Consider the following 27,184-nt stretch of genomic DNA (forward strand, 5'->3'; position numbering starts at 1 on the left):
AAGGATTGAAACAATTATTCCATGGCCCAAGAGTTTATGGGTCAACATTCAATATGTTGCAAGGATTCAATTCCATATTTGACCCAAATTGTGACACGAAAAATTTTCACTTGGCCCAAATGTCTGTTCTCAAACCATTAACAGCTTCTTTAATTGATCTTGTAATTGGACCCATGGGCACTTGTAACGCATCCAATATATTTCCCATGCTCACATCAAAATGGGGGATGATTTGATTCACGAAATCGAATAATTGTCAACAATGGGGAAAGTTACTATGGAAAGTAAAGGGAAGAAAAGAAAATAGGAGGAAATATAAAGATTAGGGGAAAACCATTCTCTTTAGGTTGGAAAGGGAAAAAAAATTCTAATATGACTAGGAAATGGGATTAAATAGCTAGGTTTAACAAAATTTGGAGGGGTTGTACGGTAAATTACCCATATTGTTGAAATTAAAAGGAAAATTGAGGGAGGGTGGTGTGATTTGAACTTAGGAAAATAAGAAAAAAAGGAAGAATGCTTAACCATTAAACCACTACATAACTGTTTAGATTAAGTCATTCCTTGATTATTTATTTCATCTAACCCCCTATATTTTAGGGTGTAACATGATTTCTAATTTTTTTTGTTGTGTTTTATTATTTGTATAAAATTTTATATACACTACACCAGAATAGGTTTTTAGCGGCGCTTTTTAGCGCCACTAAAAGTATTTGCGGCGCTTTCACAAGCGCCGCTAATGAAAGCGTCGCTAACATTTGCGGCGTTTTTTAAAATAAACGCCGCTAAAGATCATGACTTTTAGCGACGCTTTCACACCTTTAGCGGTGCTTTTCCCACAAAAGCCGCTATAGACCATAACCTTTAGCGACGCTTTTCCCACAAACGCCGCTAAAGATCATGAACTTTAGCGGCACTTCTATTACAAACGCCGCTATAAGATTGACTTTTAGCGACGCTTTTTCACAAGCGCCGCTAAAAACATAACTTAAAAAAAATTAATTAAATAATATTTATTTCTATGATAAATATTATATTATATTTTATTTTTGAAATTTAAACTTTAAACTATATACTTTTAAGGATAAAAAATTAATTAAATTAAATTTTCTATTAAAATTTTAACTTTAAAGACAAATATAAAAATTAATGAATTTAAATTTAGAATTAAAATATTATGTTTAAATAAATGAACAATCTACCTCACAGCTCATCTGATCTATATTAACTCGGCCAAATATAAAAGAAGCTACAAAACACGTAATAATGAACAATCATGATTAAAGAAGCTAGTACACAATGTAGCTACAAAACCCTGTTTCAATAACACCTAATTCAAGTTCCGACTAAGATAAACGACCATGGAATGCAACATTAAATAACACTCTACTTGAAGAAGTGCTAAGCCTTGGCTTTTCCAGCTTGAAGAGATTGAATCCTCCACTATACCTTCAATATCTAAAGGATGCAAAACCAAATGATCAGATAAACCAACAAACTTGGTAAACAATAGAGATGTTAAAAATAAAAAATATATATATCCATTAAGGCTAAAAAAAAAAACTATAACAAACAATTATGTGCAGCTTTAGTTGCAGGTTGAACCATACTTACAAACAATCTCAATCTGTGAACAGAAGAATTTTCTAGAGGTAAGTACCATCAGTGATGATAATGTAGACCTTTAGTTTGCATTGCAAGTGACACAGAAAAGTCAAGCAATTATGAAAATGCTTTATAGAAAGTTCATGGTTCCATTACAGGTCACCTGTCAACAAATATCCATGGTGGACAAGGGCAGCAGAATGCAGAGTTTGTGGAACAGGCTGGTATCTTGGTCGTGTATAGATAGCTATATTTCCCTAAAACTAGAAAAAGAACTGCGGATTTTCTGGAATTGGAAGTACTCACAGGGACATATAGCTACATACAAGTTTGCTATTCTCAATGAAGTGGAAAAGCTTTTTAGCAAACTGCATTCATGCACAGTGACTAAAACCCCATTTGCTTCAAACGATGCCAAATACTTTCTGCACAAGAAATTGTATTAAAAAAACAACTAATTAACCCAATAGTTTATCAAGAGCCACTATTTTAGAGACCTGAATAGATAATGACACTTGAGCTATACATAATATCACTTAAAACATGTCAGCCTGATAGGTATATGAATGAAAAATATACAACAAAACAAAGATAAGGCAGATTCCAATATATCCCAAATTTCCAAAGTTAATATAGATAGAATAATAACATGTACCATTCACCGGCAACATGTACAATACTAATCACTAAAAAGTAAAATCTATCCGGATTGAAATTTAATTATAATTTTTTCATAATTAAAATTTAAAGACCACATAAAAGAATTCCAGAACCAGTTATGCAACAAGAAAATAATGGCCAGGTTCTCAAACCTGTTCAAAAGGATGTATATCTAGCTAGGTTCTCAAATTTATCAAGAGGAAGTTACAAGTTTAAGGAGTATGAACAAATTCCAAATTCCAGAACCAGTTACGACAGGAAAAGTTAGGTTCCCAAACCTGTTCAAAAGGATGTTTAAGAAAAGTAGAATTCGGATCTCTCTCTTATAATCTAGTTTATATATACTGATGTTTCTTTTCTTAAAAAAAAAAACCCAAGTAGGACCTAATTAATCATGATTTTGCCATAGCAAGGGCATACATGGCTACTGATGAATACCCATATATAAAATGTGTGAATAGGCATGCCCCATTTTGTTCCAAATATTCAAAAAAATCTGCCAAACTTTCCTTTTAATTTCTTCTAAAAGCAATTAAGAATTGATGAAGACGTAGTGGATGATACAATACACCATATGGGTTTCAAATCTATTCGGTTTTTCTTTCATCTCTTTTTTGGTCTTTGTTTGGATAAGATAAGGTCCCGACAATTGCTAGTTAAAATAAAATAGACAATGTCATGCAAGAAGCAGCATAATCTATCAATAAGTAAAACTTTTATCCTCTTTATTTGGCACAATATAATATAAAAAGCATATATAAATATATGAATGTCACAAAAACTATATTCATTTATGTAGAGGCAAGTTTTTAATATATAACTATGGAATCATCAAGAAATGCTTCTCTTTTCTTGGAAAAAAAATAAGTATCAAACTTCCAGAAGTTAGATAATTACTTACTTGGGACCACCGAAACCCATATTCTTTCCCAAAGCTCCATTATACTTCACCACAACAAGCTTATCCAAAAGCTGTTTAGATTTAGAAATATCTGTTGAACTCTAATGTACTGTTATATTTTTCTTGATGCTATATTTGGAATACAATAAATTCAGAAGTAGAAGAATAATGAGAAAATATTACCACAAGACATAGGTGCTAAGTTATCATAAGGAACAACAAGCACTTCATCACTTACACTGCCTTCGCTCTCACTTGTGCTCTCTACTTGGTCCCTTCAATCAAATATCGGATTTCAAGTAAACCAGACAATTGGAAATAGTTCCAATAACAAAACAAGGAACAGAATAAACAATGCAACATCAAACCATGAAAACTCAACTCGTATAAAATAGACAAACTTCAGAGCAAGAATTCTAGACAGAGACTACAAAATAAGAAATAAACCTATCATTCTGCACAATTATCAGAAGTAAACCGATAAGAACTGGGAAAAGGATATTCTCTCTATACTAAGATCCTCAATCAAGCTACTTAAGTAAGGAACCACTTAGTAATAACTCAAGATTTTGTCATCTATATATCAAGAAACTCATGTCCACAACTCAAAATCACTTTTAAATCATCCATCAAGCACATCCAATCTTACAACAATTACTGCCAACAAACTTAGCCGGTCTCTTATATCCTCTCTAATTAAATCAATAAAATTAGCATCCAATGCACACCTTATAACCTACGATTTTTATACTCAATTTCGGTCACAAAAACCACAGTTCAGAGATAAAACCCACCCTATCCACCAAAATTAGAAAAAAAAAAGAAAAAGAATCCATCCTATCAAAACATTCAAATATCAAACCCAGAAAAAGAAACTTTAAAAATATAATAAAAACATACTTGATTGTAGCCTTCTTCCCAGTCCCTTTTGCTCCATTTTTTTTCTTCTCCAACATAAGACATTTAGTTTACATATCAAGTAAACGAATTGAACAGAATCATTGGTCGGTATTGGATAAGTAACCTTATTATATTGTTTCAATATATAAAAACTATATATTGTTACCTTAATGTTCTCTGGACCAGCAATTTCCGCATCTAGTTGAGTACCATCTGCAGTATTTCCAGCACTGGTATTTCTTTTTCCTATTTCCTCCAAAGTTACAGATCCCTTCTCAGGTTTCTTCTGCTTGTCACATTCAGAAACCTACCAAAACAGACCATGCTAAATGTAAAAACAAATAATTTCCTTTTCTAGACTAGAAAAGAACATTTGAAAAACTTTGGGCTTGAAGACATAAATAAACTCAACATGCATCTTTTCCCTTGAAAAATAATCTAGAGTTATATGTCATTCCACATTGCAAAACTGGTCTATGAAGAAAAATGAACGAACAATTCATCTTGTTATAAAAACAAATACAAATACCTAGAAGCCAAAATCAGCGTTATAAAAACAAAAGAATAGGAAAATCGAGAAGATAGGAAAACTCGTTCTTACAGCTTGTATGTTCCTATCCTCATCATCAAAAAAGAGCATTGAGTTGAAGGGATTTCCAGTCCTTGAGTGAATTTTTTGGAAATGATCGATCTGCTCAAACCTCAAAGTGAAGAAGAAATTAGGAGAGGCGCAATTTAGGGTTTGGATTTGGTTGAAAAATGAGAGCATTTTAACCATAAGAGGGGGTTGTTTGCCCTAGATTTGGTACGGCGCCGTTTATCTTCTCTTGAAATGGTGTCGATTTTGATCTGTTTTTGGGGAAATGGTGTGATTTTTTTAAATTAAAATGATTTTTTTGCGGCGTTTTTTTAAAAATGTCGCTATTGCTTACCTTTTGCAGCGTTTGTATAAAAAACGCCACAAAAATTAATTTATTTTGAACAAAACGACACCGTTTGTATATAGTAATGACGTTTTTTGCTAAAAACGCCGCTAAAGCTCGCATATTTTTAATATTTAATTATTGTATCTTTCATATAAATTTTAAATAAATAATTATTAAATTTTAAGTAATATTTATAAGAATTAGATAAAATTATAAAATTTAGTTTTTATTTCAATTTTATTTTTATTTCTTATAATTTGGTCGTATCCAAATTAAATAATTACCTACTATTAATTTTTAACTTATTTATTAATTCTATTTAAAATAATATTTAAATATATTAAATGGTTTAGATTAAATATTTTTAAATATAAAGGCATTAATTAATTGTATAAAATTTTATCATTTAACAAATCTCAAGTAAACCTTAACCTTAAACCCTAAATTAACCATTCAATACATATAAAGTCTATCTATTATATATCTCTTAAATAATTTAATTTCAATATATTAAATTTATTATTATCTCTTTTACAATTATATAAAAAAATATTTAATATATAAATTAAAAAAATAACTAATCTAAACCCTAACTCGACCCCTGAATCCCTAAACCCTAAATCCCTAACTCTTAACCCTTAACCTCTAACCCCTAACCCCTAAACCTTAAATCCCAACCCTTAAACCATAATCCCTAATCCATAATTCCTAAATCCATACTCCCTAAACCTTACACTATTAACTCCTAAACTGGCCTTAAATCTTAAATTAGTCATATACCCTAAACCAAAAACCCTAAACTATAGAGATAATTAATTCAATATTTTAAAATTAATACTATCTCTTTTACGATTATATAAGAAATTATTTAATATATAAATTAAAAAACAATCAAGAATGTACCAACAAAATTTAAAATTATTTTAAATAATAGTATTTTAATTTTTCCATTTTAACAAATATTTTTATGTTTTTATTTCAAATTATTTCTACGTGTCATTATTTCAAATTTATCCATTTTAACAAATATTCAATTAAAATAAATTGAATTTTAATTAATATAAATAAACCATTAAATAGTAAATAGACAGATAAAATGTTTTTGCGGCGCTTTTTTTAGAAACGCCGCTAAATCCCTGAGCATTAGCGGCGCTTTTTCAAAAAAGCAGCTAAACCCCCTAGCATTAGCGACGTTTTTTCAAAAACGCCGCTAAATTCCCGAGCATTAGCGGCGCTTTTTCAAAAACGCCGCTAAAACCCCGAGCATTAGCAGCACCTTTTCAAAAACGCTGCTAAAGCCCCGAGCATTAGCGGCGCTTTTCCAAAAAACGCCGCTAAAGCCTCGAGCATTAGCGGCGCTTTTCCAAAAACACCGCTAAAGCCCCGAAAGGTAAAAAATGATGCCGTTTGGCAATGCTAATTTTTAGCGGAAAGCGCCGCTAATGCTCGATCTTTAGCGGCGTTTTACGTAAAGTGCCGCTAATGCTCGATTTTTAGCGGTGTTTTTTGTCTAAACGCCGCTAAAAGCTTGTTTTGCTGTAGTGATGTAAGTCTTCATACATGCATAAAATGGAAGGAAGAATGGTGGACTTTGAATACAAAATTAATTTGAAATAAATTATTCCTTAATTGTTGTGATTTTATATCGCTTGATTTTTATCTTAATTTTCGTAACCAATATTAAGAATTTTTCTATTACTTTTTACATTGACATTAAAAAGTAGATATGTTTTATTTAAAAAATGAATCTGGTAGTAAAAAGGTTTAATATGAAATAAATTATTGATATTATAAATATTAAATATATTTACTATCTATTATTATGGCAATTAATTGGTTTAGTTATAAATTGTGCTAGTAGAAAATTTCAATTTAAAATAGAGTATTGAATAGTTATTTAAAATGTTTAATAGTTTGAATTTGGAACTAATGTAATAATACATCATTATTACTAATAACAAAAAAATCATATTTAAAACTTAATTAAAAAATCCACTTTAAATATTATTTTAAAATATTTTAAAATTCAAAAACTAATTTAAAACTCAATATTCTCATATACACTTTGAAATCTTCTTTTATTATATATATGATTACCCTGAATTTCTACCTGATTATTTAAAATTTAGATATTCAACGGATTCAAATATCCAACAAATAATTTATTTAATTTAGATTATGATAATAATAAACAAATTTAAATGTTAAAGGGTTCTCTCTCTCTCTCTAAAAGAAATGGCTTAGGACTTTTCCACTCTTCATATGGTCATGTCTTGCATAAACTTTAACGTTAATTTGTTGATTGAGATTGTTTGATTTCATCTGCTGTTAAATCAAATTGTTTAAATGTAAAAAATATAAATTCTTTAAAAATAATTAAAAATCAATTAAGCTTTAAATTAAAAATATAATTAATTAAATTCATAATAAAAAAGTTAACAATTTATTGAGCCCTTGAAATATAGTTTTCCGTGAAATACCTTGACGAGCCGTTAAGTGTTGTCATGAAAAAATTTATGACGTGGTGACTAATGTAAAAATATTGTTGAGGACTTACTTGCTTTTTAATTATTTAAGAGGGCTTAATTTTTTTTATTTAAGCCTAAACATTATTAAGATATTATAAAAATTATAAAATTATAAAACTATAAACATTATTAAAATTATAAATATTATTAATATATTATGAAAATGTGAAAGAATTATATAAATGTTAGAAAAATTTTAGAAATTATATAAAAAAATAAAATGTTATAAAATTTATTTTAAAATTTATAAAATTTATTAAAAATATTAAAAATTGTTATTTTGAAGGTTTCAAGTTTTTTAGTTTTGGTAATAAGGAAATAGGAAGCTTGAAGTGTAATGGTGATTGGATATGTATGGAGTGCCGAGTGTGAGGTTTGAGCGACAATAAGTTTATTGTTGGCGGCTTAAGGTAAGTGAGTAATGGTTTTGGTTGGGAAGAGGTGATGCGACCTAAGATAGTGTATGAGGGAAAACAAAAATGAGTAATAAATTTTATTAATTTTTTAAAATTATTAAAATATTATAAAAAATTAATTATAAAAAAAATTAAACAATCAATTAAACCCTTCACATCAGTCACTATGTAAACTACCACGTCATCACTTAACGATCCGATGAGCCTTTGATGGAAAATTATATTCGAATGGCTCATTTAATTGCTAACATTCAACTAAATACTCAAATAATTGCAAATTTTTATTGAATGCTTTAATTATTTTATAAGTACTTCTTTATAACTTAAGCCAAAACAATTTTGAGTGATTCAATATGAAAATGAAGGCGCAATCATTGTTGAGAAATGTAGGAAAATGGAGCCCAATTTGGGGCTTGAAATTAGTGGATAAGGGCCATTTTGAATGCCATATTAATATAACTTACGAAGTTCATGATTTGATTATCTTTTACCATGATGAGCAAATTCTTTATTTATTTATTTTTTGAGTTTTTTCTATTATTTATAAAAATTATTCAATTTGAAAATTTTGAGAATTTCACATTCAAGCGGCATATATACTCAGAAATATAAATCTTTTATAGGGCGGATACCATTTACTGGGACAACAAATGAGGGCTAAGGTTACAGAATGTAAATTAGTAGTAAAGGAAAAATTTTGAGAAGTAATTTGAAGGAAAACTTGAATCAAATTTTTATGCAAAACTTGAAAGGCTTTTAGGCTTCTTCCACCTCCATTTATAGGAGAAATTCATAACTTTATTTAATTGAATTTGAATCCTGCACAGTTTATTGATAAGGATGATGTCTCATCTTTGATTGATGACATTTTTGTCTTATTGTGATTATTTCTACGTTGCTTCCTTTTTTGTTTGGACTTGAGTGTGGTTAATTCCATGTAGCATCTTTTTTTTTTTGTCTTTTTTCTTGGTTAACTTCCCTTGTCATTTATGCTGTTCTTATTGAATATTGTTCAAATTCATTTATTCAATTTTATCTTAATTTAATGAATCAATTGACAATTTTGGTGAGTTCTAGCTTTCCCATATATTTTTGATGTTTTCAATTCTGCGGGAAGGAAAATCATCAATCTCCATTTCAATTATATTTTCTAATAGTCAAACGAATTCTTTATTTCTAAAATAAAAATTCAAAGGAAATATAAATCTAATTTAATTTCTTTATATGCCCAAAAAGGTTAGGTCATCGATATTATATTTTTACAGCTTGTATGACAAATATGCAAAAACCTAGTCAAATTGTCCATTTTTAGCTATCCCTCCTCATTTTTAGTAAAATATTAAGATTAGAGAATTCGAAAATCATTTAAGTTGATTCATAATATAACCTTTAAAAGATGATATTACCTGTAATAAACCCAAAATAATAAAATAAAGTCCAAATCCAGTCAAAATTGTATCATTTGGCCCGATCGGAATGACCCATTACTTGAAAAGGTTGAAGGTCCATCTACAAGCTTGACACATATGGAAGCATAATTTTCCAAGGATATGTAATCTTAGATATGATATGCAATCTTAGATAAGATATACAATCTTAGAAGATAAGGTTTTGTAATCTTAGAGATTTAATTTGTAGATACCCTTTAATCTTTGCCGTTGATGTAATTGATCTATACCGTTAGATTTTGGGGAGGCTCAACTATAAATAGAGGCCTCGCCTTTCATTGAAAAACACTGGAGTTTGGAGCAATAATAATTCTTAAGAGCATTCACTCAAATTTCTCCTTCTCTTGCGTTCTTATTTTCTGTGGCTTGTTCATATTTTGTTTTTCGTTCATCTTCGTTTCTTTTTAAGTTGATTTCATTTGAGCTGGATTTTGGTGGAAGAATTTCGTTGAATCTTTATATTGTGGGAGTAAGGCTGACTTAAGCGTTTTTTTAACCTTTTTTTATTTATCCATTTAATTGTTTAATCATTAATTATTCTGTTACTTTTATTCGTTTATTTATCCATCAACTTTCTTATTTACATATTGTTCATTCATTTAACCATTCTTATCATTTATTTAGTTTTTTCCATTAATTATATACTTTATTTGTTTTTAATATTATGTCACACATGTTGTTTATTTTAAAAACTCGTGTTATAAATCATCCATTTTAAATTGTTTGATTATTTGCTTTAAAATTTTTTTCCATATATTATCAATTGCAATTTATTTTTATACTATCTATTTTTCCGATTTTGGCCCTCGTTTGGTTTTATTCTCATTTTTCCTTTTAATTTTGCTTTTAAATTCAATTTAATCCTCACTAGTTTGATTTAATTTGCTTTTGTTTTATTTATTTAAGTATTGATTATTATGTTTTTTTAAAATTTTGAATATGATATTATTTGAATGTTTATACTTATTATTAAATTAATCATTAATATTATCTAAGTGTATTGTATATTATTATTTTAGATTTATCATGTTTTATTATTTGTAATTTATCAATATTATTATTTTAAATTCATTGTTAACATTATTTTAAATTTATCATGTATATCTATTTCAAATTTATCATTAATATTTTCAAATTTATTATATACTATTATTTTGGATTTATCACGTATGATTATTCTAGAATTATCATCGTAATTTTTAAATTTTATATGTATTATTATTTCAAATTTATTATATATTATTTATTGTAAATTATCCAATTCATTTCAAATTGTAGATATTATTTGTATTAAATTGTACATTCATATATATTATTTGTTTTAACTCATATATATTGTTTATTTTAAAATTTTGAACGTATAATTTATTGATTATAATTTCTCCTTTTGCAATTGATTTCTTTAGTATATCTTTTAAAATTGATTATTAATTCATTTAATTTTAAAATATTGATATTGATATTTATATAATGTATGATTGAAATTATTGTTGCCATGCATGTTTATATTTGTTTATTAATTATTTGTTATTCATTAGTGTATGATTCATTTACAAATTATCCTTTTGTGTCGTATGTTATCATTTAATCACATTACATTTTATTCAAAAGTTTATAAAACAAAACTTGATATTTAAGATTTTCGAGAAGATTATGCCCTAACTTACTGGGCTTCAATTTTCTCGTTAAATTCAAAATAGCCAAGTATCCCTTTTTCAATAAAATCATACAAATTTCAAATAAAAGCTTACTCTCGAGAATTCAAATTGTTATATCCTAACTCACTGGATACAACGTTTTGTTATCTCAAGATGAGATTTTTAATAAAAACAACTTTGTGTGTTGTCATCGAAACTTCAAAGAATCGTACCCTAACTTACGGGGTTTCGATTTCTTCATTAAAGTAAGATGGCCACATTTTATTTAGCTTTCAAAATAATAAATTTCAATAAGGATTTTAAAAGGGGAATTGTTTTGATCTCTTCAAATTTTCAATATTCAACATTAAGACATTAATTAATCAACTAGCTACCAATTTTGGGCGTTACGAGGGTGCTAATCCTTCCTCATACGTAACCGACTCCCGAACCCATTTTTCTAAATTTCGTGGACCAAAATCGTTATTTTTAATAAAATCAAATCGTTTATTAAAAACAACTATTTTTCCAAGTGACCCAATTACACCTCATAAAAATAGATTGGTGGCGACTCCATTTTCATTTTTAAATAAAAGTTGACCCCATTCAAATAAAAATAGTTTCGACATTACCAAATATGAATTTAAATCTCTTATTTATGTCTATAAAATTTTAAATTAACTGACTATTCATCGGTGAAAAAAGGATTAAAAAATTGTGAGTAAAATTCGAAATTAAGATAGAGCTAAAAAATTGTTTAAATATCTGTAATTAACAAGTATTTTTATTTTAAATAAGAAAATTAGAAATCAAACTTTTAGAAACCACATTATTAAAAAAAGGTAACCATAAATCTTGAAAATATTCATCCTACAGTAAACTGTACATGATTTAATAAATTTGACTTAAAAGTCCAATACCTCACACTGACAGAGGGATGGGTGATCAGTGGATTCCATACCTATAATACCAGACTCTTCCTTAGTTTTGTTTTCGTCGTCACCACATCAAGGACAGTCAAAATTTGCCTAAAACAAACATGACTTTTGAGTGACATTACATGAAAATGAAGGCCTAATCTTCGCAGTTCGGTCGATCCATTACTGAGAAATCTATGAAAAATGGAGCTCAATTTTGGGGTTGAAATTAGTGGAAAAGGGCCACTTTAAAACCCAATTGTTAAAAATATTTATTCTTTTTTTTGTCAAAAAAAAAGCTGATATTTATTAATTAGACTCAAGAAAATGGAACTGAAAAGTAACCAACAAACAGCAAAGTAAACGACAAACTAAACAGACCAGTTGTCCAGCATAAAAATAAATGAGACCTAGAAATTAACAAACAAAATTAAAGCAAAAGAAACCCCATGAGCCTGCAGAAGCACCGTTTCAACATCCAATATCAGCCAACCAGCTCTCCTCAACACCTGCCACTGTAACATGCAACCAAGAGCAAACGTCACTTTGCAATCTAAAAAATGGAGATTCAATGAACCTTCTCCATCCTCAAAGCGAACAAACAAAACTCAGTTCCTCTGAATCCAACACAACCAGTCATTCTCCACCACCAACTTCACAGAATCCGGAATACCTGCAATCCAGTTCCCGCATATTCCTCTTCTCCGTCCTTCCATCGCCAAAACGTGAGCCGCCCTATTAATCGTCCGAGGCACATAAATGTAAGTGACTTCTTCAAACAATTGTTGTAAACACTGAATATGAAAAGTAATCGGCCTAAGAACCGATCTGTCTTCCTCTTTTTCATAATAGATTTAATGACTGTTAAAGAGTCACCTTCCACGATCAGACGCCGAAAGCCCATCATACGCGCGAATAGCAACGCCCTTTCGCAAGCTCGTGCTTCTGCCACAAAAGCATCACCAACATCCTCAAACAGATAAGTATCAGTCCCTGCAACCTTTCCTCTACTATCTCTGGCTAATACTGCTGTTATAGCAATCTTCTTCTCCGGTAAATAAGACGCATCAAAATTAAGCTTGATAATATCAGATTCAGGAGGCCTCCAAATATCCTTGCCCCGACAACCAGAAGATAAAAGAGGATTCTTGTTAACTAACCAAGTATCATGGTCATACCCCCTAATGAATCTCAATACCTTTGACATTGAGAACTTAACCCCTTCATGGACCAACTTGTTTCTATGATACCAAAGACACCATAAAGAGATTGAAATGAGTCTTCTTTGTCGACCATCTTCTGCAAGAAATGTACTAACAAAACAATTTTTATAATCCAGCGAAGCATCAAAATGAGGGAGTTTGATTTGCAACGAAGTCCACACACTCCGCAGAGCCCCACAGGACCACAGCAAATGCTCAGTGTCCTCCAACACTTCCTTACATAGCGGGCACGCAGTCTCCACACACAAGGTTCGACGATTCAGATTCCCATAATGAGGCACCAGATTATTAAACACCCTCCAAACATGTATTTTAATTTTACTAGGGATGTTCAAAGCCCATAGATTAGTATAAAAACATTTGTAGTCCTCATTGCTATTGGACAAAACATTCTGTAACCTTTCTGTAAAGAGAACCCGGTAACCACTCCTAACAGTAAACTCACCTGAACCTTCATGCTTCCAAACCAGTACATCCTCTGGTCTCTGTTCAGAGATTGGAATAGAAAAAATACGATTTGCTGTATCGACATCCACTAACTTATGGACCAACTCTCTGTTCCAGGTACTGTTCCCATTACTAAAAAGTTGATTAACCGTTGTCCAGGCAGGCCAAATTTTCTGAATCGGAATTCTGTTATTTTCTCTTCCAGGTAACCAAGGATCATTCCAGATGTTGACACGAACACCATTACCCACTCGCCATAAAATCCCCTCTCCAATCAGCTCCCGAGCACTGCAGATACTCCTCCAGGTAAAGGAAGGGTAAGAACCAACCTTTGCAGTTAAAATATCAGAAAAAGGAAAATAACGGGCTTTTAAAACCTTAGCTAACAGACACTGAGGCTGGGATAAAATGCGCCACACCTACTTTGCCAATAAGGCCTTATTAAATAAAAATAGATTTTTAAACCCCAAACCTCCTAAATATTTATTCTTTGATTTACTTGTATATGTTTAGAAATTTCTTTCTTTGATTTATATCCATGTGGGAATTCAGTTTATTTTCTCTTCTTTGTAGTACGACATGCCTCTTTTCCTAGCAAAGCTTCTAATTGCTTGAAATTTGGATTTTGTTTTATAATTTATTTGAGTTAATTACTATACATCCCTAATTTATAATCTTTATTTTAAACTGTTCCTCATACTTTAAAACATTCTAATTACATCTTTAAAACTATTGAAGTTATACTAATAAGGTCATTTTATAAATAAAACCACTAATTTAACCGTTAATTATATGTCAAATCATTAATTTAACCATAATTCAACCGTTAAATAAAAGTCTAAAGAAAATTGAATATTGTAAAATGAATGTTGTAAAAATCTTGGTTTTAAGGTTCTAAAGCTTTTATAAAAGCTTATTGCTCACTTTATCCTTTTTCGATTTTATTTTATTTCTAATTTTTACTTTTAAAAGTTATGCAAGAATGTTTTATTTTTCTTTAAAATTTTATTTTAAATCATGTCGTATAAGTTTAATATGTTTAATGGTTAAATTAATAGTTTTAGTAATTGAAGGTCCTAATTGATATAACACGGATAATTTAAAAATGTAACTAAAACGTTTTAAAGCTTGAGGGGCAACTTAGAATGAGAATCATAATTTTGGGATGCCTAGTCCAATTATCTTAATTTCTTTTCGCAGAGGATTTTATCATGGAATATCTGGCTCCTCATTTCTAATTTCAAGCTATCGTACAATCTACACCGCCATCCAAATGGAGCCTTCAATAGAGACTCATTGGAGTTCCTTGATTGACAATTACCCACCAATATCAACCTGGTAGATGGGGTTTTCTCCTTCAATAATAATGCCATCTGCGACACCTTCTGTCGTCGTCTCGTCAGCGTTTGCAAAGCCATCATGGTGTCTATGAACTATCGCCAATCAGTAGAACACCTTGTGCATACGATGATGCCCGGGCAACTCTCAAATGGGTTAAATCAAGAACTTAGCTTCAAAGTGGAAACAACAAAAGTTTTTGAAAAATTTAAGTTAAGATTTAAGTGTTTAATATTGTTGTCAAAAAATTATTTTTGAGAAATAAAATGTCTATTTTAAACATGATATTGTAAAATAAAAAATATGCATTTAAATAATGTTCAAATTCCTTAATATTATAATATTACAATAAGAATATAAAATTATTATTATAACTCATTATTAATATTTTGATATAAGAAATATAAATTTTGAACATTTAAGAAATTAATATTAATTATTTGTAAAATTTAATTTCAATATATAAATTAAATATTAAATATTAAAATTATTTAAAATATAACCATTACAAATTTAAATATATAATTTTATATATTTAAAATAAATTTTAATAAAGAAATAATTGTTTATCCAATATAAATATTATATAAAATACATTAGATTATAAATAAAAGTTAAATAAGTCATTTGACTCCAAAAGTGTTTTCCCAAACACAAATTAGAAAAAAGTGCATTTGTATGTGTTAAAAAGCACTTTTTAACTTCAAAAATTTACAGGAAAGTAAGCTTTTAGCGGCGTTTTCAGTGGCGTTTGGACCAAAAACGCCGCAAAAGATCTAACAGTAGCGGCGTTTTTCTCATAAATGCCGCAAAAAGTCTAACAGCAGCGACGTTTATGAGAAAAACGCCGCAAAAAGTCAAGCATTAGCTCCCTGTATTAAACAAAACGACATTGTTTTGCTCCCTGTATTCTCACCCATGCATGCACTCTTTCATCCTCTTCTATTTATTATTTAACTAGTTTCTTTATATTAATTAAAATACAATTTATTTTTAATTTAATATTTAAAATCTTCAAAAAAATTAATGACATGTAAAAAAATTGAAAGTAAAAGCATAGAAAAATATATGTTAAAAATGAGAAAAAGTAAAATACTATTATTTAAAATAATTTTAAAGTTTCTTAGGTATATGACCGATTATTTTTAATTTATATATTAAATAATTTCTTATATAATTGTAAAAGATAATATTAATTTTAATATATTAAAATTATCATTATAGTTTAAATTATTTAAGAGATAATAGATAAAATTTATATATATTAAAATTAAAAAATTGCTATCCCATGCATCTCTAGAGAAACAAAATTATTTAGTAAATTGAAAAGTTATTTAAATTTCCTAAAACAGTGAAAGAATATATAATTACAAAAGATAAAATTATTTTTAAAGCTTTTTGTTTTTTTTTCATATTTTGAAATTTTGTTTTTTTGTTTTCTTACATAAAAAATATAATTTTATCTAATTATTTTAAATATTACTTAAATTTTTAAAAATTATTTATTTAAAATTGATATGAAAGATACAATAATTCAATATAAAAATTGTAAAAAAGTCAAGCGTTAGCGGCGTTTTTCTCATAAACGTCACAAAAGGTAAGCAATAGTGGCGTTTTTGGTCCAAACTCCGCGAATATGTATTATTTTTTGCAAAACAACGTTGTTTTGTTAGCCCCGAAATGCTTAAGTCTTTTTCCCAAAATTGGTTCCCCCTCCCCAAAATCCCTAAGTAATTTCCCCAAAACCCTTCCCCTTTTTCCCCAATTCATTTGCCCCAAATCAGTTCACCCCCGAAATCCCTAAATTTCACTCGAAATCTCTATTTTTTCCCCATTTTATTTTCCCCAAATCATTTCTCCCCTACCCCGAAATCCCTAACAATTCTCCCAAATAGGCAGCCCTCTGCATCGCCGTCGGCTGCCCTCTGCTGCTTCGCCTTGTAAGTTTATTTTTTTCATTTTGTTTGATTGTTATTTTTTTTATTGTTAAGTGAGTAAAACTATATTTTGTTTGATTAGCACCCGTTTTCGGGCCAATAAAAATCTGACAACACTCATTCAACAATCTGTATATGTTTTAGCAAATTTTAACAGTAGGGAAAGAATAAAAGATGGACTAATTGAAGATAACATGTCTGCTTTATGGGTGTTTTTGTATCAGATTATTTGTCCGCAACAAATAAAATCTATTTGATCTCACAAAATGAAAAAAACTCAGAGAAAATCAGTGACTGCATTTTGTCATTGTTTCAACCACAGCCTTTATGTATGCCTTCTATTTTTTTCAATGTTGAAGAAAGAAATATAAGTTTTCTGCACGGTGTTGAAGGATATAAAGGTCTCAGATGCGTATGCATCAAATGTATCTCGATGTGTGAGTCTTAAAGATCGAAGACTATATTCACTAAAATCACATGATTATCACATATTGATGCAAGATTTACTTCCAGTTGTTTTATGGTGTTGTATGTCAAAAAAGGTGACGTCTTGTATAATTAAACTATCCAATATAATGAAAGCTATTTGTGGCAAATTTTTGATTGTTGAAGAACTTGAGAAAGTAGAAGGTCGAGCCGCCTTGACTTTATGCAACTTGGAGAAGATCTTTCCACTTTCGTTCTTCACTATTATGGTGCACTTGCTAATCCATCTCCCTCATGAAGCAAAATTTGGTGGACCGGTTTTCTATCGGTGGATGTATCCTATAGAGAGGTGCTAATTTATTTGCAAAGTTTTCATTCATTCATGAATATACCTTTAATTACAACTTTTGATAATGTTGTATATCGTGTTTAGTTTCCTATGCAAATTGAATTCTTATTGTCGTAATAAGTGTTATCCAAAAGAATCAATTGCTGAAGGTTACTTGGCAGAGGAGGTATGACTTTCTGCTCTAGATATTCAAAAGATGTTGAAACAAGACTGAATAGATCAAGTAGAAATGTTGGGCTCACTAATCATAACTTAGCCGAAACTTATCTATTTCAAAGTTATGGAGAACCAATCGGTAAAGTTGAAATTGCACATTTAGATGATAGATCTTGGGTACAAGCACATCGATATGTTCTTTTTCACCACGATTCAATTGAACCATTACGCAAGTAAGTTTTAGAATTTGATAAATATTCATCTTTTTAATATGTTTATCTTCTAACTAAGTAATCCACTTTTTAACATAGCAAGTACAAACAAGTCTTGAGATCTCATTCATGCTCCTGAAGATTACAGCATCGAGAGATTCATAAGTTATTCACAGAATCTTTTCACGAATGGTTAGGGTAAACGGTATGCAACTGAAGCTTTCATTGGCAAATAATAATGTTTTCGTATAACATTTATAATTAATCTATTTACTTTCGATTCAATAGGTTTGGAGTGGAAAGGACGTCAATGACGAAGTTAAATGGCTTTCTCAAGGTCCGAATAGAGTAGTAAAATGATATAGTGCCTTCCTCATCAATGGATTCAGGTTTCATACAAAATCTTGCAAAAGATTGAGGAATCAAAATTGTGGAATAGTTGTTAATTCTTCAATTACATGTTATGCTAGTGCTAGGGATAGTAATCCTGTTGAGGGAAATGTGGAGTATTACGTACTTCTTACTGACAATATTGAGTTGGATTACTATGGAAAACGGAAGGTTGTCTTATTTCGATGTGATTGGGTTGATGTTAATACTGCTCGTGGAATTAAAAAAGATCAATTTGGTTTTACAATGGTGAACTTCTCTTGATTAATTCACACTGGATAACAATTGATAGACCCGTATGAATTTTCTTCTCAAGTCAAACAAGTTTTTTACTCGAAAGATCCAACTGATGAGGGTTGGTACATTGTACTCCGTAACACCCCTAGAGACTTGTTTGAAATGGGTAATGGAAGTAGAGATGAAATTGACGAAAGATCAGAAACTTTTCCTTTTCCAGAACAAAACTTAAATGAAACTATCCTTAGTACTAGTACACAATTTTAATGGGTTCGCCAGGATGTGGATGAAGATATTTACGAATTATGATGTAGTAAGATTTTACCATTTTTTAATTATATGTAATATTATAATTTAAAACTTGATCTTGTTAAATATTTCAAATATTTTATATGTACTATTATTGTTGTAATTAGTTACTAAAATTTCAACTATTTTATGTGTATTGCAGATAAAATGCCTAGAAGAAGATTGTGATATCTAAGTATTGTTCAAAATCCTCCAAATTTGGAAGAAACAAATAGTGAACAACAGACTGCTATTGGATCTTCAAATGTTCCAAATACATCTGACGAACTTGCAGAAATTCAAATTAATGTTAACTTTAATTTACATGCGTGTTGACTTTTATTATTGATTTTTGTTTCAAATTTTTATATTATAATATATCATTTTTTCAGTTGAAAGTGGTGGGACACGCAAAACTCGAGGACGTACATTATTAAAAGATTTATACGAGTTAAATTCTGTCGAGTGTGTCAAATTAGTTAAAAATACTCTTGGTCAACCTATTGGATCAGAAGCTCGACTTTTAGCAGGATACTTGAGCATTATATCACGAAATGCCAATCTGTTGCCTATCAACTATGAGTCATGGCATCATATGGCTGATAGTAACAAAAATCAAGCTCTAAATAATATTAAGGTAATAACGTGAATGTAATTTATAATATTTTGGTTTAAGTTTCATTTATATTTACTTTCCAAACTTGTGTTATTTACCGGAGAGATTTACTTTAGAGGTCTCGGATAATTATGTGAAGAAGCCATTAGGAAAAAATGGAGAGACCATAAAAGTGCTTTAAAGAAGGAATATTTTAAGCAAAATATAAGCCTCAAAGAGAAATTGTGAAATGTCCCACTGGGAATGCTGAGGTACCAATGGGAAGATGCAGTTAGATTTTGGAATTCAAAGAAAGGAGAGGTATTACGTACTTCCAAACTCTTATAATTATTTCAGTTTATAGTATTTACTATATACGTAATAGTAATTTCATAATGTAGGATCGTGAGCGAGTTGGGACTACAAGTTGGCAAAAACAAAAATTCACGCACAGAGCTGGGTCGAAAAGTTTTGTTTGTGTAGCTGAAGATGAGGTATTTTGAATTTATTAGTTGTCGTCTGGTTAAAAAGTTGGACGCCTTCAGCTTTTTGACATTACACATAGAAAGAAAGATAGATCTCCTATGACTACTGAAGCTGTAGAAATTATGGTATATTTATTTAATAAAATTTGAAATATTTTAAATATTTATCATGTTTAATTATAATGGTTTAATTCGTCGTTTGTAATGCAAATAATGTTAAGTTATGTTGCATTTGTTTTGATTATATATTTCATTTCTAACTCTTTGATTGATTTATTAGGAGAAACTAAAGGATAAAAGGGCGGAGTATGAAGCGATCGCTTCGAGTGATAGTTCTGTTAATCTTGACGACATTGATAACCAAATTATTATTGAAGTTTTAAGTCCAAAAAGGTATGGTCGGGTTTGATTTCAAGGATCTTTTGTTAACCCAACCCAATATTTTGGATCCAGCTCGCAGCAATACATGCCTTCGGAGAGTCAAGCTCAAGCTAAAGTTTAGAGGTTAAAAGACCTGATGGCTCAGATGCAAGCGAGCACAGTTATGCAAAATGCTCAACTTAAAATGGAGGCAGCATCCAGAGAAGCAGAGGTTCAAAGAAAATATGAAGAATTCAAGCTACAACTTAAAGCGAAGGCAGCAGCGAGGGAAGCAGAGCAAAGCAGAAAATATGAAGCACTCTAGCTATAGCTTCAGAATATGATGAAGATGTTTTAGTAGTCGCAGAATCCACCACCTTAGACGTTTGTTTTCTTATTGTAAGAATATTTTAACATTATAACTTTTGAAAATAATAAATTTTGTTATTTCATTAATTAATTTAGATCATATACACATTTCTTTCGTTGGATTTGAAGTATCATTTAGATTTGTAGTTTTTGGTTGGATTTGATGTTATAGGAAATGATGTTGACAATTCGGGTTCTACTATACGAATGAAAATGGGTTGTTAAAAATCTGTTAAAGTTAGTGGCATTTTTTTCACAAATGCTGCAAAAGAACATGACTTTTAGCGACGCTTTTACTAAAAATGCCGCTAAATAAAAGTGACCTTTAGTGGCAGTTTTTGGAAAAGTACCACTAAAAGTCATCTTCTTTAGCAGCGTTTGTGGGGAAAGCGCCGCTAAAGGTCATGTTCTTTAGTGGCGTTTGTGGGAAAAGTGGCCACCTTGCATGCCTCCCTTGGTCGAGGAAAGCGCCGCTAAAGGTCATGTTTTATAGTGGCGTTTATGGGGAAAGCACCGTTAAAGGTCATGTTCTTTAGCGGCGTTTGTGGGAAAAGCGCCACTAAAGGTCATGTTCTATAGCGATATTTTTGTGAGAAACACCGCTAAAGGTCATGTTCTATAGTGGTATTTTTCCACATAAATGCCCCAAAGTTTAGCAGCATTATCTATAGTGGTGTTTTTTGTGGCGCTTATAAAATCGCCGCAAATAGTTTTAGCGGCGCTTATAGGCCAAAAAACGCAGCTAAAAACCTGTTTTGCTATAGTGTATTTAGTATTATTTATTTAAAAATGCTTTTAACCCAAAAGTAACATAGCTCACGATGTTGCTAGAGAGCATAAGAGGCTGGCATTAAGGTATTAAGCAACGTTCTCCTTCACCCAATGTTTGTTGGGTATAGAAGAATTAAAAAAAAAGGGGAAAAGAAATAAAAGAAAAAATTAATTGGAAAAGTTCAGGGACGTGTACAAATTGAATTAAAATTAAAACCTTATAGGTGAAAAATAAAATACTAAGTTTACTTATTGTTGCACCTTCAATAGGAGTTAACATCTTAATGACTATAAAATACTAAGTTGATAATGTTAGTGATCATATAGTAGTTTTTTTAAATTTAGTGACTAAAACTTAAATTTATGCAAACATAAGTGGCAAATTTTGTAATTTACCTTATTAATCATAAAAAGTTAATGTAATATGAAAATATAACAAAATACATATAATTGTAATTTAAAATCTTATAAGTTGCATGATGCAAAAATCCAATCAAATTGTAATTAATTAATTACCTCTAGCTAGTTACTTAATTTCTATTTTCTAGTAAAATGTGTTTTTCTTTGTTGTGTAAACTCTATGATTATTTATTTTAAGTGGATAACATTTAAAAGATGGTATCATAAAAAATGAATTTTGTTTTCTTATTGTATCCTAAATAAAATGACAATCCACCTCAATATGTTTCGTATGTTCGTGATTAATAGAATTATGAGCAATATGCAGAGTAGACTGATTATCACAAAACAAAAATAATAACCTTAGAGTGATGCACCTCGAGACTGAGAAGCAAAGCCTTTAACCATTTCAATTCACAAGTAACAGGGACCATAGAATGATACTTCAATTGAGGATCGAGAGACAATGTGCTGCTTCTTAGTTTCCCAGGAGATAAACAATTGCCTAAGAAACACGAGCCAACCATTTAGAGACCGTCGAGTGATGGGACACATAGTCCAATCTGATTCACACCAGTCTTGTAAAGACAACTCACTATCTAAATTGAAGAAGATACCTTGGCTTGGATCACCTTTTAAATAATGAACTACTCAGATTGTCGCATCCCAATGCCCATGCTTAGGATGCTGCATAAATTGAGATAAAACATGCATAAAGTATGCTAAATCTGGAAGCATAACAGCCAAATATATAAGGCGACCCATCAATTTCTTGTACAATTCAGGATTTGCAATCAATTTTCCTGTAGCATGTGCAAGTCTGTGGTTTTGTTCAATCGAAGAGCCAACTAGTTTGGCTCTTAATAATCTTGCCTCAAAAATAATATCAAAACAAAACTTGAGGACTACAAGTAACCTTAGTACCCAAAAAATACTTTAGTACTCTGAGATCCTTCATATGAAAATAATTATTAAGATAGATCTTAAAAAACTTTAATGCAACAAAATCGTTACAAGAATGATCAAATCATCGACATACACAAGCATATTAGTTTGCACAACACCCCTGATATATGTAAAATGAGAATAATCGGAGTAAGATTTTGAGAACCCATATCCTTTTAGAGCCATAACGAGCTTGGAAAACGAACAACGAGGTGTCTGCTTCAAACCATATAAAGATTTTCGAAGCCTACACACCATACCCAGATCTGAAATGTAAAACCCAGGTGGAATTTTCATATATACCTCCTCATCAAGATCACCATGCAGAAAGGCATTGTGAACATCCATTTGATATAGACCCTAATTCTTTGATGCACCGATGGCCAAGAAGGTTTGAACAATCACCATTTTCTCCATCGGAGCAAAATTCTCATTATAATCAATTCCTTCAGTCTGATGATTACTGAGGACAACTAAATGGGTCTTTAATCTCTCAATGGTACCATCAGAGTTGTACTTTATCTTGTACACCCATTTGCTACCCAGAACCTTCTTTTCAGAAGGAAGAGACTCCATAGTCAATGTGCCATTAACCTCCAAAGCTCGAACCTCCTTTTTCATAGCACCACGCCACCCTACATCTTTCACAGCCTCCTTAAAAGGCTGTGCTCCACCTCTGTAGTTACCGCTGTAAGAAAATTTATGTGTTTCACGGTAAATTTGTCACAATTAACATAATGTGCTATAGGAAAAGGCGTACTTGAGAAAGGAGAGAAAGCAGGTGTTATAGGAAAAGGCATACATAATGTATGGGTTTCTATGATTTTGAATGTTTTGAATGTGTAAATATATGTTAATTTGGTGCTTGTGATATTGGTATAATATTGGTTTAACTTAGGAATGTTTTGGATACCTTTTGAATGAGCTAGAAAATGCATTATAGGTAAATAAGCAATAGTATCTCGAAACATCAAAAGCATGTCTCGAGATTCAAAAGCAAAAATGATCATTTCATGCATTTCTAGGCACAAGTCTTGAGACTTATCATACAAGTCTCAAGGTATAGTGGCTTATGCATCAAAACATTAAACATCACCTAAAATTAGATTAAGGTCTCAAGATATACAGGCTTTTGTCTCGTGACCACAAACATCGAAACTAAGAGTTTGGGTGCCCTTATCTCAAGTCTTGAGACTTAAGGGGTCAAGTCTCAAGACATGAACTCCTTTGTCTCGAGATAGTCAACTTCAAAGCTCGGGCTTTGAAACTAGGGAAGCATGTCTTGAGACATGACTTCTCTATCTTAAGACATGTTGTATTTTGGTAATTTGAGTTTAGATTCAAATCTTAACTCAGTGCTTGACCTCGTATAACCTCAAGTCACTATGTGTGGGCCCAATTGATCATAATTAAATGTGTAACATCAATATAGAATGTAAAATATATTATTATGCCACATTTCCATTTAAAGTTGAAATTATGAATAGAGATAAACTAAGTTGCTCCAGCAACGGAATGTAACATCTCACATTCAAGTCCGATGATTGGACCAGATGTAGGTGTCACAGTTTATCAATAATTTGTCCAAGTTTATTCTAAATATGTTTTTTTTGTTTTTTTTATATAATTTTAATTTTCATAACATTCTAGATAGATTTTTGAAGTATTTTTTTTAGAAAATTGTGTGATGGAACTGAATTTTAGGCATTAATTAATTAAAAGAATATATCAATTAAATAAAAGTAACCAATGTATTACGAGAGACATTTTACCAAAGGTATATATCATATCAATTTGCCCTTATTTTAAGGTGGACTCCCCATTCACTCTTATCCAATTGTATGAGCCATGACAAAGGTAAATTTGCCGACAGTAAACTTAAATATATATTAATCATCTCATCTATTGAAGACTAGCATAGTATCTAAGGTAAATATGAGTATGACAGTACATCTTTCCATAACTTAATTACCCTATAACACATCTTCGTATTGAAATTTTCAATCTTTCTTCTCAATTCCTTTTGGAATTATTAATGTTTTGGACTAAACTATTTCTCTTTACATTTTTTGTCAAAGATTTACTTACATTTAAAAGCAATAAAATAACTAGGAACAAGAAAGGAAAACATGATACATATTTATATTATATAAGACCAAATCAATCATTCAATTATACTGATTTTGGCCATTGCCGCGTACGTTCCGCTAGAGTTAGCCAATTGATTATGGTAGCCACCGTTTCCTGCAGCCCATGTGGTTGCAGCCACCGAGGCAGCCTCATCTATTTTAATTATGTTCATGCATTAGTTCGTTAACGCCGCCAGCAACAAGTTGATAATAAAAATGTGTTTATGGTAAAATTGGATTGAGTGGTTGAGTTTATTTATGATGTCAATTTCATATAAGTTTATTTAAACTGAGTTAGACCTTAAGAGCATGTTTGGTTGGGTGTATTGGATTAGCCAATACACCCCTAATCCGTGGGCCCCACTTAAGCCCCTCTGAAGCAGGTGTTTGGTTCAATGTATTGCCTAATACACCCTAATACGTTACGCCCCTAATCCCCGAAATTCTCTGTTTTCTAATCCCTGCCTTCTCCTCAGTTTACATCCGTTTTAGTTTTCACGCCCTAATTTGCCCTCTGTCCCCTTATTTGTCTCTCCTTTATCTCCTTCATTGCTTGCTTCGCCTTCGGCCAGTAGCCCCAAATTCTTCTCGAGCATGCCATAGAGAAAGGCAAGAAGAGAGCTGCTTCTATTTTTCTCTCTCTAAGTAAAAATTTACAAAGGCTTCTCCTTTCTTTCTTTGTTTTCTGTAACAGACCCAGAAGTTTTAACCTAGTTTCAGGTATTTTTCTTCATATAAACTATGATCATTTTCCTTGTATGTTACTATCATTCATTTACTGAGGTTTTTAGCTCTTTTGGTTTTATATTGCACCATTTTAAAAAAAAGACCTTTATGTTTTTTATTAGTGGGTGATTTCTTTTTTTTTTCTTTACTTCATGATTAAGTATATAGGCTTTGTTGGTTCGTTCTAACAGGGAATTGGAAGTTGTTTCATTTTGGGTTTAAATTGTTAAAAGCATTAATTAATCAAAGGAAAAGAAGCGTTTTTAAGGGGGATTTGGGGTTGCATGTGTTCTTCTGTTGTTCTTATTGATTTGTTGTGTAAAAGAAAGCACTTGGTGTTAATTGAAGTTATTTGCAATGCATTTGATTGGTTTTATTTTGCGAGCGACTGATTTTGTTGTCATTTAAAGTATGCTAAAGTGAATGGTGAATTGCTTCCTAAAAGAGGTGAACGGTTTTATCTGTTAAGGATGCAAGTCTATCATCTGTGCTTTTAGGTTCCTCCTTTAAGTAATTCAGCAAATTTTTTTGACATATTCATCGCACACACTTTGTTCCATGTTTGATTCTTGTTCCTTTTTAACTTTCATTGTTGAGAAAAACTTTAAGATAGACTTCTTTTCATGTGTTTTCAGTGGTACCTACAAACATAGTTGAAGAAGTAATTAGTGGATTTCTTCGAATAAACCCTGACACCATGAGTTTCTAGTTAAATGCAACATTTTTTCCGTAACAAAGCTAAGCAGAGCAAGACAATGAAGACAAGTTAAAAATCATTGAAACCAAATAGAAACTCATTCGTGAAGTTGTATCTGGACCAATGATCTAGACCAACTGTCAGTTGATGAATCCTTAAACTATGAAACCAAATAACATAAATTCCTTTAAATTCGAAGTGCTAGTCATCTCCTATTACACATCATGAAATATTCCTATTTAGCTTTTTCTTCTTTGTTGGGTTATGTTATTTATGTGTTTCTTATTCGTTATGTTATGGGCATGTTGTTTTACTTCTTCAAACATATTGCTTTACTTTTTCTTCTTCTTTTTTTATTATTGAAATTGTATTTTTATTTTCACCTCTCAGTCCCAACCTCCCTTGCTTGCTTCGCCTCCGGCCACTAGCACTACTCCCTTAGTCCCTTGGCTTGCTTGCTCCACCCATAACTAAGCCTCTTGTATTCACTGAGTCACTGTAAGTTTTTTTGCAATTAAATTATTTGATTTTTTTTTACTGTTACTGAGATTAGTATTGAAGAACTATGAGCCTTTTAACTTAATTCTCTCTAATATGATACTGGCAAGATTGTTAACTCTACCATAAAAAATTACATTACCAGAACATAAAACCAGCAGCACTCCAAGTTACCAAAATAATTACCTATTGTCATTTCAATCATTCTTCCATGGTTCTAAGATTATAAGCTCCCTTAGAAGAAATAAGAAAGCCTACTTTGATAGCCC

At 30.6% G+C, this 27,184-nt stretch overlaps 2 protein-coding genes across 7 annotated transcripts; both read right to left on the reverse strand.

Moving 5' to 3' along the window:
- Positions 1-1,261: 1,261 nt before the first annotated feature.
- LOC105785477 (UTP--glucose-1-phosphate uridylyltransferase) lies at positions 1,262-4,916 on the reverse strand. 6 transcript variants are annotated; one of them, XM_012611576.2, is made up of 7 exons: positions 4,668-4,915; positions 4,233-4,373; positions 4,067-4,113; positions 3,350-3,441; positions 3,167-3,257; positions 1,912-2,030; positions 1,262-1,458 (listed from the first exon to the last, which is right to left on the reverse strand). In XM_012611576.2, the coding sequence occupies exons 1-7, from the start codon at positions 4,842-4,844 to the stop codon at positions 1,331-1,333; spliced, it is 795 nt and encodes a 264-aa protein (XP_012467030.1). In that variant the 5' UTR covers positions 4,845-4,915; the 3' UTR covers positions 1,262-1,330. The 6 variants fall into 6 exon arrangements, with proteins under 6 accessions (XP_012467030.1, XP_012467032.1, XP_012467031.1 ...); XM_012611578.2 differs by having other exon boundaries at positions 3,167-3,237; positions 3,405-3,441; positions 4,668-4,914; XM_012611577.2 differs by having other exon boundaries at positions 4,067-4,110; positions 4,668-4,911.
- A 7,331-nt stretch (positions 4,917-12,247) lies between these two features.
- On the reverse strand, positions 12,248-23,213 carry LOC128042309 (uncharacterized). Its single transcript, XM_052633090.1, has 4 exons — positions 23,169-23,213; positions 12,612-14,027; positions 12,385-12,453; positions 12,248-12,271 (listed from the first exon to the last, which is right to left on the reverse strand). The coding sequence occupies exons 1-4, from the start codon at positions 23,211-23,213 to the stop codon at positions 12,248-12,250; spliced, it is 1,554 nt and encodes a 517-aa protein (XP_052489050.1).
- Between the last annotated feature and the right edge of the window lie 3,971 nt (positions 23,214-27,184).

The sequence above is a fragment of the Gossypium raimondii genome, chromosome 1, assembly GCF_025698545.1.
Source record: "Gossypium raimondii isolate GPD5lz chromosome 1, ASM2569854v1, whole genome shotgun sequence".
NCBI lineage: Eukaryota > Viridiplantae > Streptophyta > Magnoliopsida > Malvales > Malvaceae > Gossypium > Gossypium raimondii.

What these genes read in the sequence shown, in the direction of transcription:
- LOC128042309 (XM_052633090.1), bottom strand. Translation starts at nt 23,213, where the DNA reads ATGGATGTTCACAATGCCTTTCTGCATGGTGATCTTGATGAGGAG. An exon ending in ATGGTGATCTTGATGAGGAG is followed by an intron (nt 14,028 to 23,168) that starts GTATATATGAAA and finishes TTGGCAAAGTAG; the next exon opens with GTGTGGCGCATTTTATCCCA. An exon ending in TGCTTCTGCAGGCTCATGGG is followed by an intron (nt 12,272 to 12,384) that starts GTTTCTTTTGCT and finishes GTTACTTTTCAG; the next exon opens with TTCCATTTTCTTGAGTCTAA.
- LOC105785477 (XM_012611576.2), bottom strand. Translation starts at nt 4,844, where the DNA reads ATGGTTAAAATGCTCTCATTTTTCAACCAAATCCAAACCCTAAATTGC. An exon ending in GGGAAGAAGGCTACAATCAA is followed by an intron (nt 3,442 to 4,066) that starts GTATGTTTTTAT and finishes ATTTGATTGAAG; the next exon opens with GGACCAAGTAGAGAGCACAA. An exon ending in ATGGGTTTCGGTGGTCCCAA is followed by an intron (nt 2,031 to 3,166) that starts GTAAGTAATTAT and finishes TTTCTTGTGCAG; the next exon opens with AAAGTATTTGGCATCGTTTG.